Source organism: Castanea sativa, chromosome 8 (genome assembly GCF_040712315.1).
Source record: "Castanea sativa cultivar Marrone di Chiusa Pesio chromosome 8, ASM4071231v1".
NCBI lineage: Eukaryota > Viridiplantae > Streptophyta > Magnoliopsida > Fagales > Fagaceae > Castanea > Castanea sativa.
Genome location: NC_134020.1, coordinates 36006154 through 36022205, shown reverse-complemented (window position 1 = coordinate 36022205; position 16052 = coordinate 36006154). Strand labels below are relative to the sequence as shown.

Here is a 16052-nt window from a genome sequence, read left to right as displayed (position 1 = left end):
TTCGATTATTACTATGAAGCAAGTATTTTTCCATTATAAATGTTATCAAAATTAAATTTCCCTAAAAAATAAAAGATAATGTTCCAACGGACCTGAGGGTTCATATTTTAGCTCCCTTGATATAAAAGCCAAGTCGCATCTTTCTTATAGCACCTTCTTATAGCATGCGTTCTCCATATCAACTATGCTCTTAAATACACTACAATTTTCATAATAATTGGGTTGATGGGTTTTTGTTGATTTCATTTGAATCTATCACCTAATATTATTTTCCCATTCAACATTCAATTGTGAGATATTTTATAAAAAAAATATTGTGATTCTAAACTTATTGATTAGCATTTGGGCCACTAGTGGCACATACATGATACGCCATTCACATGGCGCCCAAGCAAATAGGCAATCAAAACTTCCTGATTATCACTGTTTTTTTATTTATTTATTTTTTGTTGATATTTTGATAATTACCATAAGAAAGAAGGCATTTAAAATCTAGACATCTCGGTTGGAAACACAACCATTTGAATTACAAGTGGACAGGCACACAAACAGGGGATAGGACTCATACTCATTAGCATTAGATGATTTTTTTTTTTTTTTTTTTTTTCCCGGCAAGAACAAAATTGAAGGAAAAGCTATTCCCACAAGTAGTTGGGCTTATTGAGCGTCCCCCACCACCATGGACGTGGGAACAACAACCCACATAACATGATTTAAAAGGTACTACCTAGTTTAGAAAAAAAAGAAAAGAAAAGAAATAATCTATTAAAATTATGCACATCGCTTTATTATTGTTGATGTTGAAATATAACAAAAATAAAATTATTTTAGAAATGGGGATATTCTTTGAATAAGAGAAAGCAAGATAAAATTATTTAATAATCCGAAAATAATATCATCTTCTCTCACATATATTAAACTAATAAAACCCCACTAGCACGTAAAAAGCTGAAGTGCTGTAAATTTTCATATTAGCGAATAATTACTTGAAAGTGGAAAGATAATAAGAGTACGAACATTGGCATGGATAATTAATTAGGATTGCCACCGAAATGTTCAACATCTATTTCATATACATCTACGTTGACCAAGATAAAAATGGGTTTAATTTGCAGATGGTTGAGTAACGAATTGTTTAGGAGTTCATCCAAAAAAAAAAAAAAACGAATTGATAAGGATTGCCACTGATTTGCTCAACATCCATTTTTTGATCCCCCATATAATAATCCATTTTCTCCAAATATTCACTTGGTGAATGAGAAATTTCAATGAAACTATTATTTGATTAGAGATGTGATTAGTTGCCCTTTGATGAATAATTTATTTATATATATATATATATATATATATATATATATATAATTTAATAAAACTTTGAAAGATCAAATAAACAAATTAAGGGAGAAACAATTTTCACAATTAAATGGGTGGGACAAGCATATTCCATGTCATAATCAGCATGATTATTTAAGTGTTCCCCACCACCCATAGCTTATCTATGAAGGGATTGACTACTATTTTTCCTAAGCATATACTTAGCTTTAAATTTTTTGAAGCCAAAAACTAATATCTAAATTACTGTGGAACTACCGAAGATGTTCTCAAGTCTCAACAACCATTATGTTCAAAGTTCAAACCCCCTATAAAGAGAATTTATCCCCTTTCACCAACTTTTCATTGGGTGATTATTATTTATTAATGTTCGAGAAACTACCACTGGCTTAGCTAGATGTCCTTGACTAATTATTTGTTTATCCTACTTTCAATTAAAGTAAAGTATTTCTGACCAAAGAAAAAAAGAAAAAGCCGCAATCTCTTTGGCTCTTCGAGACTTGAGTATTAGCATAGCACCTCTAAAGCAGGAATTTCCGCATCATATAAAGAGCATATCTTCTGGTTTGTGGAACACCATTCTAAGTGAAGCGTACGAGTATCTTTTCTTCTAAATATTGCAAAGGTCAGCATTATTTGTCACTAAAATATTAGAATAAAAATAAGGAGAGAAATAAACAACAACAAGAGAGAGAGAGAGAGAGTGTAGTGTTTTAGCCTCCATCCAAATAATGAACGAGTATTTATAAGAGGCTAAATCCTAAACTAACCACACATTAAACTATGGTTACAAGAATTGTTGTATAAGTAATACTTTGTTTAAGATAAAGCTTGAGACATGACTTTAGGCTTGCGATATTTTTTTAAAAAGGAAAAAAAAAAAAAAACTTTGTGAACCTTATTTAAGTTTAATTTGTTTTGAAATAAAATATTTTCAAATGTAAAATTAAACAATGATTATATGAATTACTTGTTTGGTATGACAAGCAAAAATTTTCAAGCAAACCATTGAAATCGATGGCTCAACATTGAAGTCGCTGATGCCGAAAGTTCGGTGACTGGACTGTTGGAACTGACAATCAAAGCGGTGGCTCCGATGACTAGACTGATCACGATCATTGTTGAAGTGGTATCTCTAGTGATCGAATTGCCAACACTGGTCAACAAAATGGTGTTTCGGTTATCGGGCCTTTGACACTGATTATGGTGCAGTGTCTTTGGCAACTGTTGGCACCAATCACTAGTGATGGCGTGATGCATATTTTACCACCAGACCATCGGCATCGGTTGGTGAAGGGGAGTCTCTGAAAGTTGAACTGTTAGCACCGAAAACTGGACATCGAACTGATGACATTAGTTGTTGGAGTGGAGTCTTTGATCACTGGATCGCCGTCATTGGTCGTCGGAGCAGGGTCTTAGGCCATTGAATCGCTAGCACTGGTCATTGGAACGATGTTTCTGGCTATTGGACTAGTGACTTAGCAACTATGGGGAGGGCAAACCACTGTATATTTTTGGAAAATGTTTTACTAAATTTTCAAAGGTAAAATATTTTACAATTTTTTATAAAATATTTTATGGTAAAAAAAAAATATTTTACAAGTTTGACTATATTTTACCGGCAAGTAAACATCTAAAAGTAAAAAAAAAATTTCTAAAATTTTTTTTAATTTAAAACATATAGAGCGTTAGTACGTAATTCATTTTTCAAACTTATATCAAATTTGCGGAGACTTCCAAGTTTCCAGCGTGAAAAGATAACCAAACCCATCCTAATAATAATGCTGCCAAATCTTTAAAAAAGGGAGGGTTCAACAAGTAATTGAGATGTCAAAGACTGTATATAACTCCTGAGCCAAAAGGAAAAAAAAAACTCCATTTAGGTGTCAGCACTCATCAGCTGGTATACCTTTTCTGCAACCCTTGCTTTTGTGCTTAAAAAAAAGGAGTTAACGTGACCATAAGCTACACGTTTTATTTTCTCATCCATGACTCGTTTACGCTTTCCTTCCCACCTCAAGTTTCAAAACACAGAGAGTCTAAAAAACAAAAAGAAAAAGAAAGAAGAAACCTTGTTGTACCCTGCTCTCGCTCTCTGTCTGCCTTTGATTAAAGAAACAAAACCGACATGTCTATTCTCTCTCTTTCTGTTGATTAATAAAACAAACCGTATACCTGCTCCAGACGCTACCACTAACCACATGAGTAGGGCCAGTTCCTGGGAACAAAGGAATTTTCAAGATCACACTGAAACTGTCATTGGCCCAATTGATATCATATCATGCAGGCTCACTTTTATAAATCTTTAAAAAAAAAAAAAAAATCTTTGTATTTTAATTTGTTTATGACATTCACGAAGTTCAATAAAAAAATTAAGATCAATTCATTTTTTTTTTTAATACGAATGTTTATGAATATGACTTTATCCAACTTTGAAGTATAACATTATTTTTTTCCTGCAATAGATAAAAAAAAATGCAATCTAGACAACAATATTAGTCCTTTTCTGGTGCCTCCGCTACTGAGGGAGGAAAAGACTTGGGAACCAAACAACTTGATTTTTGTTTTCTTTTGGGATGAAATAAACATTTTTAATCCAAAGAATGAAAGATTATTATTATTATTATTATTTTTTGGTAGAAAGAAAATATATATACAAAGAATGAAAGATTATATATATATACACCACAGGGAAACAAAGAATTACTACAACATATGCGAACATTGAAAAAAAAAAAAAAACTGAAAACTAAACACTTAATTAAACTGCTAAACTTAAACCCCATTTGCATAAACTATGAGAGGCACAATCTGTCTCTGGTCTAGACCAAGGATGATTTGAAAGTTATTCTAAAATAAACTTAAACCCCACTCTGCAAACTATTGAAATTTACTTAGTCTTGCAACGATGAGTTGTTCAAGCAACTATTTCATGACGATGTCTTCTTTAAAATTATTATTTGGAATGATGAATCTCAATGTTGATCAATACACTGATGTCTATTAATTAAATTTTGTATTGTTTTGATTTTTTTAATCTGAAATTAGAGCAAGCTCATAAAAGCTCATCCCCAAAATTCCCATGGTCATCATATATAGACTCAAATACATGTTATTTTCTTCTTTCCTTTTCCAAAATTTGTCTCTTTCTGAAATCTCCAAATTTCTAGTTGATAACATGAAAATTTTAGCGTTTTAGATGAATAAAGAAAGAAAAAGAGAGACAGAGAAAGTTAGACCAATCTATGCCTGCCAGTGTGTTGTTAGACTCAATCTATGCCAGCCAGTGTAACTTTAGCAAAAGTTAGACCATTCCATTACTTTATAGTTATACTAGATTAAATCTTGTCAAGAGTGTTTTGTCCTGGATTTTACTGTATAGATTTTATAAAGTGATGTGCACCAATTACAAAAATAGAAAAAAAGTAATTTTACATTTATTTATTTTACTATTTGAAATTTATTGATTATATTTATTGCCATGTCACATTATAAATTTTATGTATTAAATTTTGTAGTAATTTTAGAAATTTTCTTTTTACTAATATAATTGTAAAATCACATGTTTTCTCTTCAAGAGTTTTGTAGGCTTCTAATTCAATTGGTTGGCACAACTTGATGTTTCCAACAGAGACATACAAGATTTAAATCCCCTTACACCCAAATTATTAATAATTATGATATCTGAGTTAAACAACAACAAATTAAATCATTCATAGCGGAAAAAAAAAAAAATAACACACAGATGTGATCACCCAGGAAAATCAATAAATTAACGAATCTTCTTAAGGTAAAAATCTGAGGAGGATTTGGCCTAACTATCCTCAAGATAAATAAATCCACTAGAAAGAATTCAAGTTTACAAAAGATTTAACCCTAAATCTATTGCTACCACTAGTAGAACTTACTGACATGACCATGTGCAAGCTCCGACTTTGCAGACTGTTTTCTCTTGGATTTGTAGTACACAAGCTCCCACGCTTATGACTTTAAATCAGGGTGGTCGATACCGTACCGGTACTGGCCGTACCGGCCGGTACTGGCCGTACCGGCCGGTACGTACCGTACCGGTCAGTGCACCGGTACCGGTACACTTTTATTTTGTACCGGAAAAAATACCGGCCGTACTGGTCGCGTACCGGCCATACCGGCCAATTTCGGGCAATACCGGCCAATACCGGGCGTACCGGCCGGTACAGAAAAAAACTTTTTTTTTTTTTAATTTTGTAATTTTTGAATTTTTGTAAGGACATAATAATAACTTATTTACACTAACTTATTAGTATTATTTGTTTTTTTAGTATGCAATGAACAACTAAGCTTTCTATTTTTTATATTGTGTTTTTTTTTCCTTTTAATTAATACTAAAGTTTAAAACTATGAATAATTTTTTCTGAATTGAGGTAATATTTTATGATAAACTTTTATATTTACTATAATATAAGTGAAATATTATATACTTATAACCATGGTTCTAGAGATTTTAGTGTGTGTATATAATATATATATATATATATATATATATATATATATATATAAAATAGCGGTAAACCCGAAACGGTACACCGGTATTGACCGGTATCCGAAATATATCGTACCGGTGGCCAAACCGGTACAGCCTCCGGTACGGTATTGACTTCCTTGCTTTAAATCCCACTTAAAATTTCAGATCACCAGTTGTTGATATTGTAGCAGTAACTAGATTATTCCATTAGGACTTGATAATAGATCTTGTTCTGGTAGACACTTGTAAAGTAGAAGATTATAGAACCTCTCAAATCTCACAGGAGAAACTTACAAGTCTTCCAAGAGTATTCAAAACGTAGTTAGAGAACTTAGGAGTGTTGGACTGAAATCCTATAAATGTTTTCGTGGGCTTGAGCCTAATTTAAATTCTGCAAAAACTAATTTATTGCGATTTTCGATCGGCCAGATCTAATTCTTGATTCATTAAGCTTCACTGAACTTGTACTCTTCTTTTTGCAGTTTGAATGTTCTTGAAACTTGATTTGTACCACTTTGAGCAATGTCTAACACCTAATCTAAACATGTTTTTGTTCTCAGTTTGCCAACATAAACAAAATAGGAATCTAAACATTTAATCTTAAATCTTTAGAACCTAACATGTTCTTAACTTAAAAAACTCAATAAAACATAATATTATTTACCGAAAACACTAAACTTATGGTTGAATTAAATGCTTTTCTCTACAAGTATAAGTACTTGTGGGGTGTGGGGGCAAGAGCCGGGGTTCAAGTCTCTAGGAGGAAGTTTTACACACATATATACTTAGATTATGCTAGAGTATAAATTTTATCTTGTATAAAAAAAAAAGTGATTCAGTATTTTAACTATCTTATTATAGCATGAAGTTGTGGACTTTTGTATTCTTACTCAGCAATATATAAGTTTACATAGTTCTTCTCAAAAAAAAAAAATTTACATTGTAAATGACATTTGGTAAGTCTTTCCCATATTGATATTGCCGCCCCCCCCCCCCTCCCACCAAAAAACAGTAATGTTAAAATTATCCATGGGACAACTATTAGTTAATGTTATACAAATATTTTGTCAATATTTTTATATTAGACAAATATTTTGTCAATCCTAAGGTTATATCTTATGTTGCATTTTCTATGCTTAGCCTGCATAAAAAATTTCATATCAATCGAAAGTACTATGTATCAAATCCATAAACTCATACATTTGGGATACTTTTAAAACTAATAAAAAATAGAAATTTGGCATGGGGTATACCGTACTACCTATTTCGCGGAAACCTTCTTGAATGAGATCATAGTAAGACTAACATGTACTTGCTGAGAAACTGTCTTTAATAGGACTACACCGTTTGGAACTATATGAGCTAGGTTCAACTATTTAAATTATTCAAGAAATTTATTTTGGTAAAAGTTTTGTAAAGCCAAGTACCGAACTACGTATTGACAAGTGTGTACCTTCGTTGCTTTGGCCTTATTAAAGGGTGGCACCTATATATTTAGTTTGGGAAGCAACATGTTGGAGTTGACACTTTATGTAAATCACTAAGGAACGATTCATGCTAAAAAAGAAAAGTCATAGGTCTAATTGACCTTTTCTAGCATCAAACTTGTACTTGGTCATCGTAGTTGATTCAAGGAGACAATATCCTCATTTTTCAGCTTTTTTCTGAAACATTAAAAGAGCAAGCAAGTTCAACAATTGAACACAACCTTTTGGAAGAGCTAGCATCAATCACCAATATGGGTCACGGTAATTCAAAATTCATAAGGTATGTATGTCCTCCCCTCAATTAATTTCTGAAATTATTTCAAAACATTAGAGTTCCTAATTAGATTAATTTTTGATTTATTCAGAGTTCAAGATGATCATGAAGTGCCAGTCCTCTCTAGAACCAGTGAACGAGGTGCGTTAAAGAGGGCCGCCGGGGTTGCTGAGGAGACCGGAAGATCATTTAAAGCTAAAGTCCTGCGTAGAGTTTTTTCTGAGGACTTCGAGAAGGAAAAGAATAAGATATTGGATCCTCGAGGACAAACCATTAGCCATTGGAGCAAGTTTTACTTATTTGCATGTCTAATTGCTTTGTTCGTGGATCCATTGTTTTTGTTGTCGCCTATAATCAGAGCTGAAACATGCGTAGACAAGGGAAAGACTCTTCAAATTATCCTCACAATCATAAGATCATTGGTTGATGTGTTTTATGTGATTCAGATCTTTGTTAAGTTTCATACAGCATACATAGCACCTTCTTCACGTGTATTTGGAAGAGGAGAGCTTGTTATAGATCATACAAAGGTTGCAATGAGGTATCTACGAAGAGATTTCTGGATAGACATCATGGCTGCCCTGCCTCTTCCTCAAGTATGTCACTAAATTCTTGATTATGCAGGCCTTTATTTCCATGGTGTACCTTTCATCAATATGTTAAGTAATGGCGTTTTGACCCTTTTTGTTTTTGTTTTTGTTTTTTTGTTTTGTTTTTAATGTACATTTCAGGTGTTAACTTGGGTAGTTATACCCAATTTGAAGGGTTCTGTATTGAGAGTGCAGAAAAATGCCATGTGGTTTATCATGATGTTCCAGTACCTCCCAAGAGTGTTTCTCATCTATCCTCTCTCATCACAAATTATTGATACAAGCGGTTTTGTGACAGAATCAGCATGGACAGGAGCTGCTTATAACCTTATGCTTTATCTGTTGGCAAGCCATGTGAGTAGATCAATCAAACTCATTTCTCTTTTCGGCTTCCTTTTGGCACTTGGGATTTGTTAGCAAGGGGATGCTGGATTTTGTGCATGCCACATAACACTTTCACTTTCTAATTTCCATTTAAAAAAAAAAAAAAAAACCATCTTGGTCTATATAATGAGTAATGTTTCGGTCAAGATATATTATGAAAATTGTTGTGATGGTAGAGTTTTTTATTTATTTATTTATTAATTTACATTATTGCCACGTAAAGTTTGAGGTTTTTTCTTTCCTCTTTAATTTTGAAAAGTTTCATCTTGGTCCACCAATTGTCAGTTGGACATTTTAATTCAACTCAGTATTTTCTATTAAGAAATTATTAAAATAAAATACACATCTCCTTTGTGGACCGGGCATGACCTCTTCTCTCTGTCTCTCAAGTCAACTAACAACATAAAACCCAATCCACCCAGTCAACTAATAACATAAAACCTAAAATTCACCCATTTCCATCCAAAACACAACCACACATGGTGGAGTTCCAAACACCAACAACCACAGACACCATTTCCATTCGTTTGTGGCTTGGATTCTCCACCTCCCCTCCGATCCGATCTACTATTGATGATCGCGGTGGAGCTCTGTTGGAACTCCACAACCCACCACCGGACCTACGCCAGAATAATCACAGCCCATCATCGGAGGCGAGGTTGATCGCCATCAGAGGACCATGCCGCCAGACCCACGCCGGAAAGTGGTACCCAGTGGAACTGAAGCAGCTTAAACACCGATCAGTATAAGCCACCGCGAGAGAGAGAGGCCAGGACAGAGATGTGATGAGAGAGAGGCCAGAACGTTGTGGAGGAAGAGAGAGATGAGAAACAGAGAAAATGAAGGGAGAGAAAGTGACAGATACATTAAATACACGGAATAAAAAAAATTATTTTGTTTTAGAATACCACTATAATACCATCTTACATTTGCAATGGCATTTTAGCGCAATGTCAAATTTTTTACAATTTTACATGACCGGATGTTGCACACTTTTAGACCATCAGCATCCAAAATTTCAATTCTATTATATTTTATTATCTTAAAAAGCCATTTTATCATTATACCATATTATTTTATAATATTTTTAGTATCTCAAAATTTTATTATTTTATCATTTTATTAAAATATTATTTTTTAAGTCCAGAAGCAAATATAAAAAACATTTTTTGGTTTGATTGTGCTCCGGTCTATGCTCACTTCCTCTCTCTCTCTCTCTCTCTCTCTCTCTCTCTCTCCTGTCTCACTTCTCTGTTACTTATCTGGGCTTGATTGTGCTCTAGTCTGCGTTTTGGTTGTGGATCGTGGGTCTGTGCTCCGGTTGTGGATCATGGGTCGTGGATCGTGAATTCGTGATATGAGTTTTTGTTGGTTGTGATTCGATGGGTTCTTGTTGGTTATGCTCCGACGGTGGGTTTTTCCGAAGGTGGGTTTTTTGTTGGTTGTGCTCCGGTGGGTTTTTGTTGGTTATGGGGGTCAGATTTGTAGGTTTGGCCGTGGGTTGTGGGTGCTCGATGTCGTCGCTGTCGGTTTGGCTGTGGGTTGTGGGTGTCACTGTTGGTGTGGCCATAGGCCATGGGTCGTGGTTGTGGTGCTGAGTTTTTTTGCTTGGGTTGCTGGGTAGCGATGGTGGTTTGTTGTCTGGCTACAGCGGTGGTTCGGTGTCTGATCTGTGCTGTGGGTTGTGGTTTGGTGAAGCTTTAGCGATGGAGAGACAGAGATGAGAGTTGAGAGACAAATATGAGAGAGACAGAGATAAAATATTAATATTTTCTTTTGCAATTGTGCTACAATGCAATTCTACATGTAGCAGTATTGCAAAAAAATTTACAATACTTAGGTTTTGCATTCCCAGATGCTGAGCACTTTGGGGCTTGAAATGCCAAATTCTCCTTACATTTGGCATTTGCATTCCCCAGTGCTGATGCTCTTAATACCTTAATGCTAAAATATGCTTACATATGACATTTAGCATTCCGAATGCAAATGCTCTTAAACACCCTCCTCTACTCCCCCCTCCTCTCATGTAAAAAAAATATCAAAGTCTCAAACCAACACTATGCATAAAGTCCATCACACACACACACACACACACACACACAAAAGCACTGTCACACACAAATCTCAACTACCCACACACACACAACCAACCTAAATAACAGATCCCAACAACAAGACCAACCTTTAACCCTAATTTTTTAATGACAATTCATGGCGACGAAGGCAAATATGATGTTGTTTTTCCTCCTCCTTCACACTTAAATAACCAAAATGAAAAAAAATCTTGAATTTAAGGGTCAAAATGCTTTTTAGTATTTTTCATATAAATACATTTAATGAGAGAGAGAGAGAGAGAGAGAGAGAGAGAGAGAGAGAGAGATTTAAAGCTGGAGATGTTATAAACACATAGGTCATTGACTTTGGGAAAGTAATTATTTTTATTCGATATGCAATTTGCCTTTTTGACTATCTTAGGAATTGAGTACTTCTTTTGAAGTGGGTGTGGGGTTTACATCTGTAAGATTTCATCTACTCCTCTTTCTCTCCCTCTTTTAAATTATTTAGTAAAAGAAATGAAAAACTCTTAAGGGATCCCCTATGACTTTGTTCGATATTGATAAGAGGGAGTTGGATGTTTGATTTATAAGTTTCTAAACTACCTTGGAGAGTTAGAGTACTTCCTTTAAAGCCTTCGTTTGCTTGTTAACTTTTCTCCTTCACCTTAATTACGTAACAAAAGATAAAAGAATAGAAAGTTGCTTGGTGAACCTTCCTCTCACAAAGTTAAATTGAAATGACATTTTCTTTTTAAATAATTGTAAATGACATGTAACTTGTACCTTTTTTTTTTTTTGAGGGGGGAACTTTTACGTTAATAACTAATCTTGTGATGTCTCATGTACCCACATGCTTTAACACAACGTATAAGCTACCTTAGGTTTTTGTTTTATTGGTTTTACTTTTAACATTAAAAATATCAAAAGTCTATGGTTCAAACTTGAAAGAGTGACCACCGAGCGCGTTGGTCAACTGGTAAGGGGTTGTCCTAGCTTAACCAAGGTCTTGTGTTCGAGCCTTGGGCATGCAGCTGCGTTAAAACTCGGTTGGGAGAGCTTTGCCGCCCTTGTGGTCCTTCCCGGCTCGAATCCGGATTTAGTCAGAGCCCCTGTGGTTCCGGACACCGAGTGGTTTAACCCAAAAAAAAAAAAAAAAAAAAAAAAAAAAAAAAAAAAAAAAAAAAAACTTGAAAGAGTGACATCGAATCTTTAATTAAAGATCATACATTCATACTCACCCACTTTCCTCACACGACGGTCCCTTCAAAAGATCATCAAAGAGCAAATTATAATTATTTTTATGAGAGAATAATTATTAATTTTTGAGAATTAGTGAAAATTTAGTTATTAATTTGATATAATTATTGAAAATTATAATTTTCATGAATGTCTCAATTCCTATTAAATTCAAGAATTCTAAGTAACTCTCACATTATAAGCAGTAAATATTATTCTAGTATATATTGCACATTTAAGAGTTACTAACTTGATACTTAAATTCAACTTTACAATTTTTTTTTCTTTTTTAAAACTAATTATATATTATTAATATTATAATATAAATATATGTTTTTCACCTTAAGAAGATACATATTAAAGTTTAAGTTTTTATTACAGTATTTAATACTCCACAATATAGCTGATGATGTGATACTACACATTAATTAAAACAAGTTACCTAAAATTAGAATTATCTTTTGCATATATTACTTTATGAGCTTATATAATATATTCATACCTAATGACTTGCATTTATTGGTTTTCAGTACCACATTATTATTGTAGATTTGTAATTCATGAGTATTTAATAATTTTTCACTATATACACCATTCATTGGATTCATTGTACGCACATATCTTTATATTAAATATGTGATTATTTGCTAAGAGTTTTGATTTTTATATAACTGATTGTCACCTCTTTAATTAAGTTTCTAATGAAAAAATTCATGGTTTAAATTCCCCAATCCTCAATTATTGATGAATAAAAAAAAAAAAAAAAAGTGACTACTTGAGCCAAAAGTCTTGTAGTTCAATAATGTTCCATCCTCCTAATCGGGAGAACTTTGGTTCAAATCACTCATTCTTTACTTATTGTAAGCAAATAGGAAAAAAAAAATGTGACCCCATGTAGCTAAACTAATTAAATCCAAACCAATTCTCTTTTTCTTTTTATGAAGGTTTCAGGAGCTTGGTGGTACATTCTAGCAATTGAGCGACAAGAAGCATGTTGGAGAAGTGCGTGCAGCCTTGAGTCGAGTTGTCAATATGGATACTTTGATTGCGGTACCGTTAATGACGCTTCTAGGACCAATTGGTTCAGCTCGACAAATGTCACAAGTCTATGCGTTCCAAATGCAACAGGTCCTAACTTTTACCAGTACGGGATATTTGCAGATGCAGTGAACTCAAATGTTATAGGCTCCCTATTCTTCAACAAGTACTTTTACTGTTTTTGGTGGGGTTTAAGGAATCTAAGGTAATATGATTAGCCTAACAAATCCTTACATTCAATTCAGTTTTTCGGCAGCAAAATTGAGTAGCTAATAAAATGTAGGAGCTTTTTGGTGAAAGTGTTACGAGATCTCATCTTATTTTTCTAGATATATATATCAATTTCATGTCCATTAAACAAGCAATTCTGCTATAGGAAAATATCATTGATTACTGGTGATCTTGTGCTCTTCTTTCATCAATTTGTTTCACTTACACAATAATGGTATCTAGTTCTACAGGACAAAATCTTTCTACAAGCACTTACATTGGAGAAGTAACCTTCACCATCTTTGTCTCCACCCTTGGGCTGTTTCTCTTTGCACTGCTCATTGGAAATATGCAAGTAAGTCCATGGTATTATCTCTCTAAACCTTCTATCTTCTTCTTTTTTGTTGGTAATTTGATATTTGGGGAAGGGGAATTTAAATCCTGGACTTCTTCGTTAGAAACGCTTGGAAGTGCCAACCAACTGAGTCTACTAGACTCTTTGCCTCTAAAATTTTATCTCAACTGCAAGCAAACATGATGTCTATGTAGCGGGTTTATAAGACGTAGAGCTTAGTTGGGCAAATAGATGTACAATTGCTCCACATTCATCTTCTTTGTAAAACACTTGCCTTTGGAATGTACTTACAAAGTCCATGACTGTTTTCATGAATTCCAAGAAACATTGGATATACATAGTAATAATCAGTCATTTTGAACAAGCAGAGATACCTTCAATCAGCAACACTGCGACTGGAAGAATGGAGGATCAGGAGAACTGATACAGAACAATGGATGCATCATAGGCAGCTGCCTCCTCAACTAAAGCAGTCTATTCGACAATATGATCAATACAAGTGGTTGGCAACTAGAGGGGTCGATGAAGAAGCACTTCTCAATGGCCTCCCTATGGATCTTCGGAGAGAGATCAAACGCCATCTATGTCTCTCTTTAGTTCGAGGGGTAAGTTGTTCTTATGCATTCATATCCTTATGGATAATATCATAATACTTGATGACACATTTAGAGGATTAGATATATATTATCAATTATGATAGTAATTCGTTTTGTAACATACGATATAATTAAGAGCTAAAATTTTCTAGCTTTATGTAAATAGGTTCCCCTGTTCAATCAAATGGATGAAACAATGCTGGATGCGATATGTGAGAGGCTTAAGCCAGCACTATGCACCAAAGGCATGTTCCTTGTGCGTGAAGGTGACACTATCAATCAGATGATCTTTATAATTCGAGGTCACCTTGACTCTTTCACCACAGATGGTGGTCGCACTGGGTTCTTCAATTCATGCAGGATTGGCTCAGGTGACTTCTGTGGTGAGGAGCTACTAACATGGGCCCTGGATCCCCGTCCAAATGTCATCCTCCCATCGTCCACACGCACCGTAAAGGCTATAACTGAAGTTGAGGCATTTGCTCTAGTAGCAGAGGACTTAAAATTTGTGGCATCACAATTCCGAAGGCTTCATAGCAAACAACTTAGACACACGTTTAGGTTCTACTCTCACCAGTGGCGAACATGGGCAGCATGTTTTATACAGGCAGCGTGGCGTAGGCATAAAAAGCTAAAGGAAATGGCTGAACTTGGTGCTAGGGAGCATGGACGACCCCCAAAGAATTCCTTTTGGATGAGGTATGCTGAAACACTACTAGAGAGGAATAGAAGTAGGAGGCTTGTTAACAACTCTGCTGAATCAAGTTCTGGTGTTGTTAGCTTGCTACAGAAGCCCACAGAGCCAGATTTTGATTGAATTGTACAACACAAACTCTGGAACTGGGCTTCGCACTAGCGAGTTGTTTGTGTACCTTGTCTCACTTCTTCCCCTATTTTTGTTGGATGAATGAATTGTTCAAATTGGAATGGTAAGACTTGAAAAGCATATGCAGTAAATGTATACCAATTTTATACCAATCAATTAAGGACATTACAGTAATGATCCCCTCGTTGCTGTTAGGATTTTTAGTATTGGTTATTTCCATGACAGATTTATTTGTAATTATTCAAATATGTTCAATTGTAATTATATGTTGTAATTAAGGATGAAGACAAAAGAATATTGTTCGTTGTGCTGAAATGAAGATTTTGGTCAAGCAAAGTTGCGTGATTAGTCGACTAAACCAGGGATTTTGGACAAAGTTTTGGCAGTCCTTCGTGAGACTAAATGAATCATTTAAGGAAATCCACTAACCTGAGTTTCATGGCTGGTTTGTAGACAAGAATACCTCGTGTCCTACTTGTATTTACATATTACTTCAACTCTAATTTCGTTAGAAGAAAGGCAGCAATACTAAACCTTGAAAAACCTTTTCGGAGCCTTCTAGTTCTTCCAACCTCTCCAGTTGACTATCCTTGAGAGGTTGTTTACTTCCAAACAAAGATCACTACCTCTGTATTGGAATTGTTGTTTGAAACCACTTCATCAAATCTTTAAAAAGTCTTGAAATGACTGAGAGAATAGTTTTGCGGTTAATGGATCAACTTGCGGCAACAAGTAACTTTGAAGGCAAAAGATAGGACTCCACAGTTGCTTGTTGGAGTGGGAAGCTTGAGTACTTTGTTTGATTACACATACAAGAAGTCATGTAAGTATTGTTTGTATCACAACAACATTCATAGTGAACTTGTTGGGTTGAGCTTTCTCTCAAGAGTGTTACACCTATTGGGTTTTTACTCCGTGAACAAATATCGTCTGTGTGTGTGCATTTGTTCTCTACTGTTTTGCATGTTTTTTATTCATATTTTGTTTTAAGCTTGAATATTGACTAATTATGAGGGTGAATAATTGAGTTAATTGATTAAAACTTGGTAGTAAGCAGTTGTAGGGACCTAAATGTGTTTTTTCATTTGGTATTAAAGCATATGTTCTCTTTTGTAGGATTAATCCCCTTCTAAGATCCTTAACCCCTGTTTGCCATGGATAGT

General features: G+C 34.4%; 1 protein-coding gene across 1 annotated transcript; it reads left to right on the top strand.

The window, feature by feature from the left end:
* Window positions 1-7342: 7342 nt before the first annotated feature.
* Window positions 7343-15765, top strand: LOC142607000 (protein CNGC15b-like). Its single transcript, XM_075778405.1, has 7 exons — window positions 7343-7603; window positions 7689-8193; window positions 8329-8541; window positions 12809-13107; window positions 13356-13467; window positions 13836-14072; window positions 14230-15765. Exons 1-7 carry the CDS (start codon window positions 7575-7577, stop codon window positions 14878-14880), a joined length of 2046 nt encoding a protein of 681 aa, XP_075634520.1. The 5' UTR covers window positions 7343-7574; the 3' UTR covers window positions 14881-15765.
* Window positions 15766-16052: the final 287 nt, after the last annotated feature.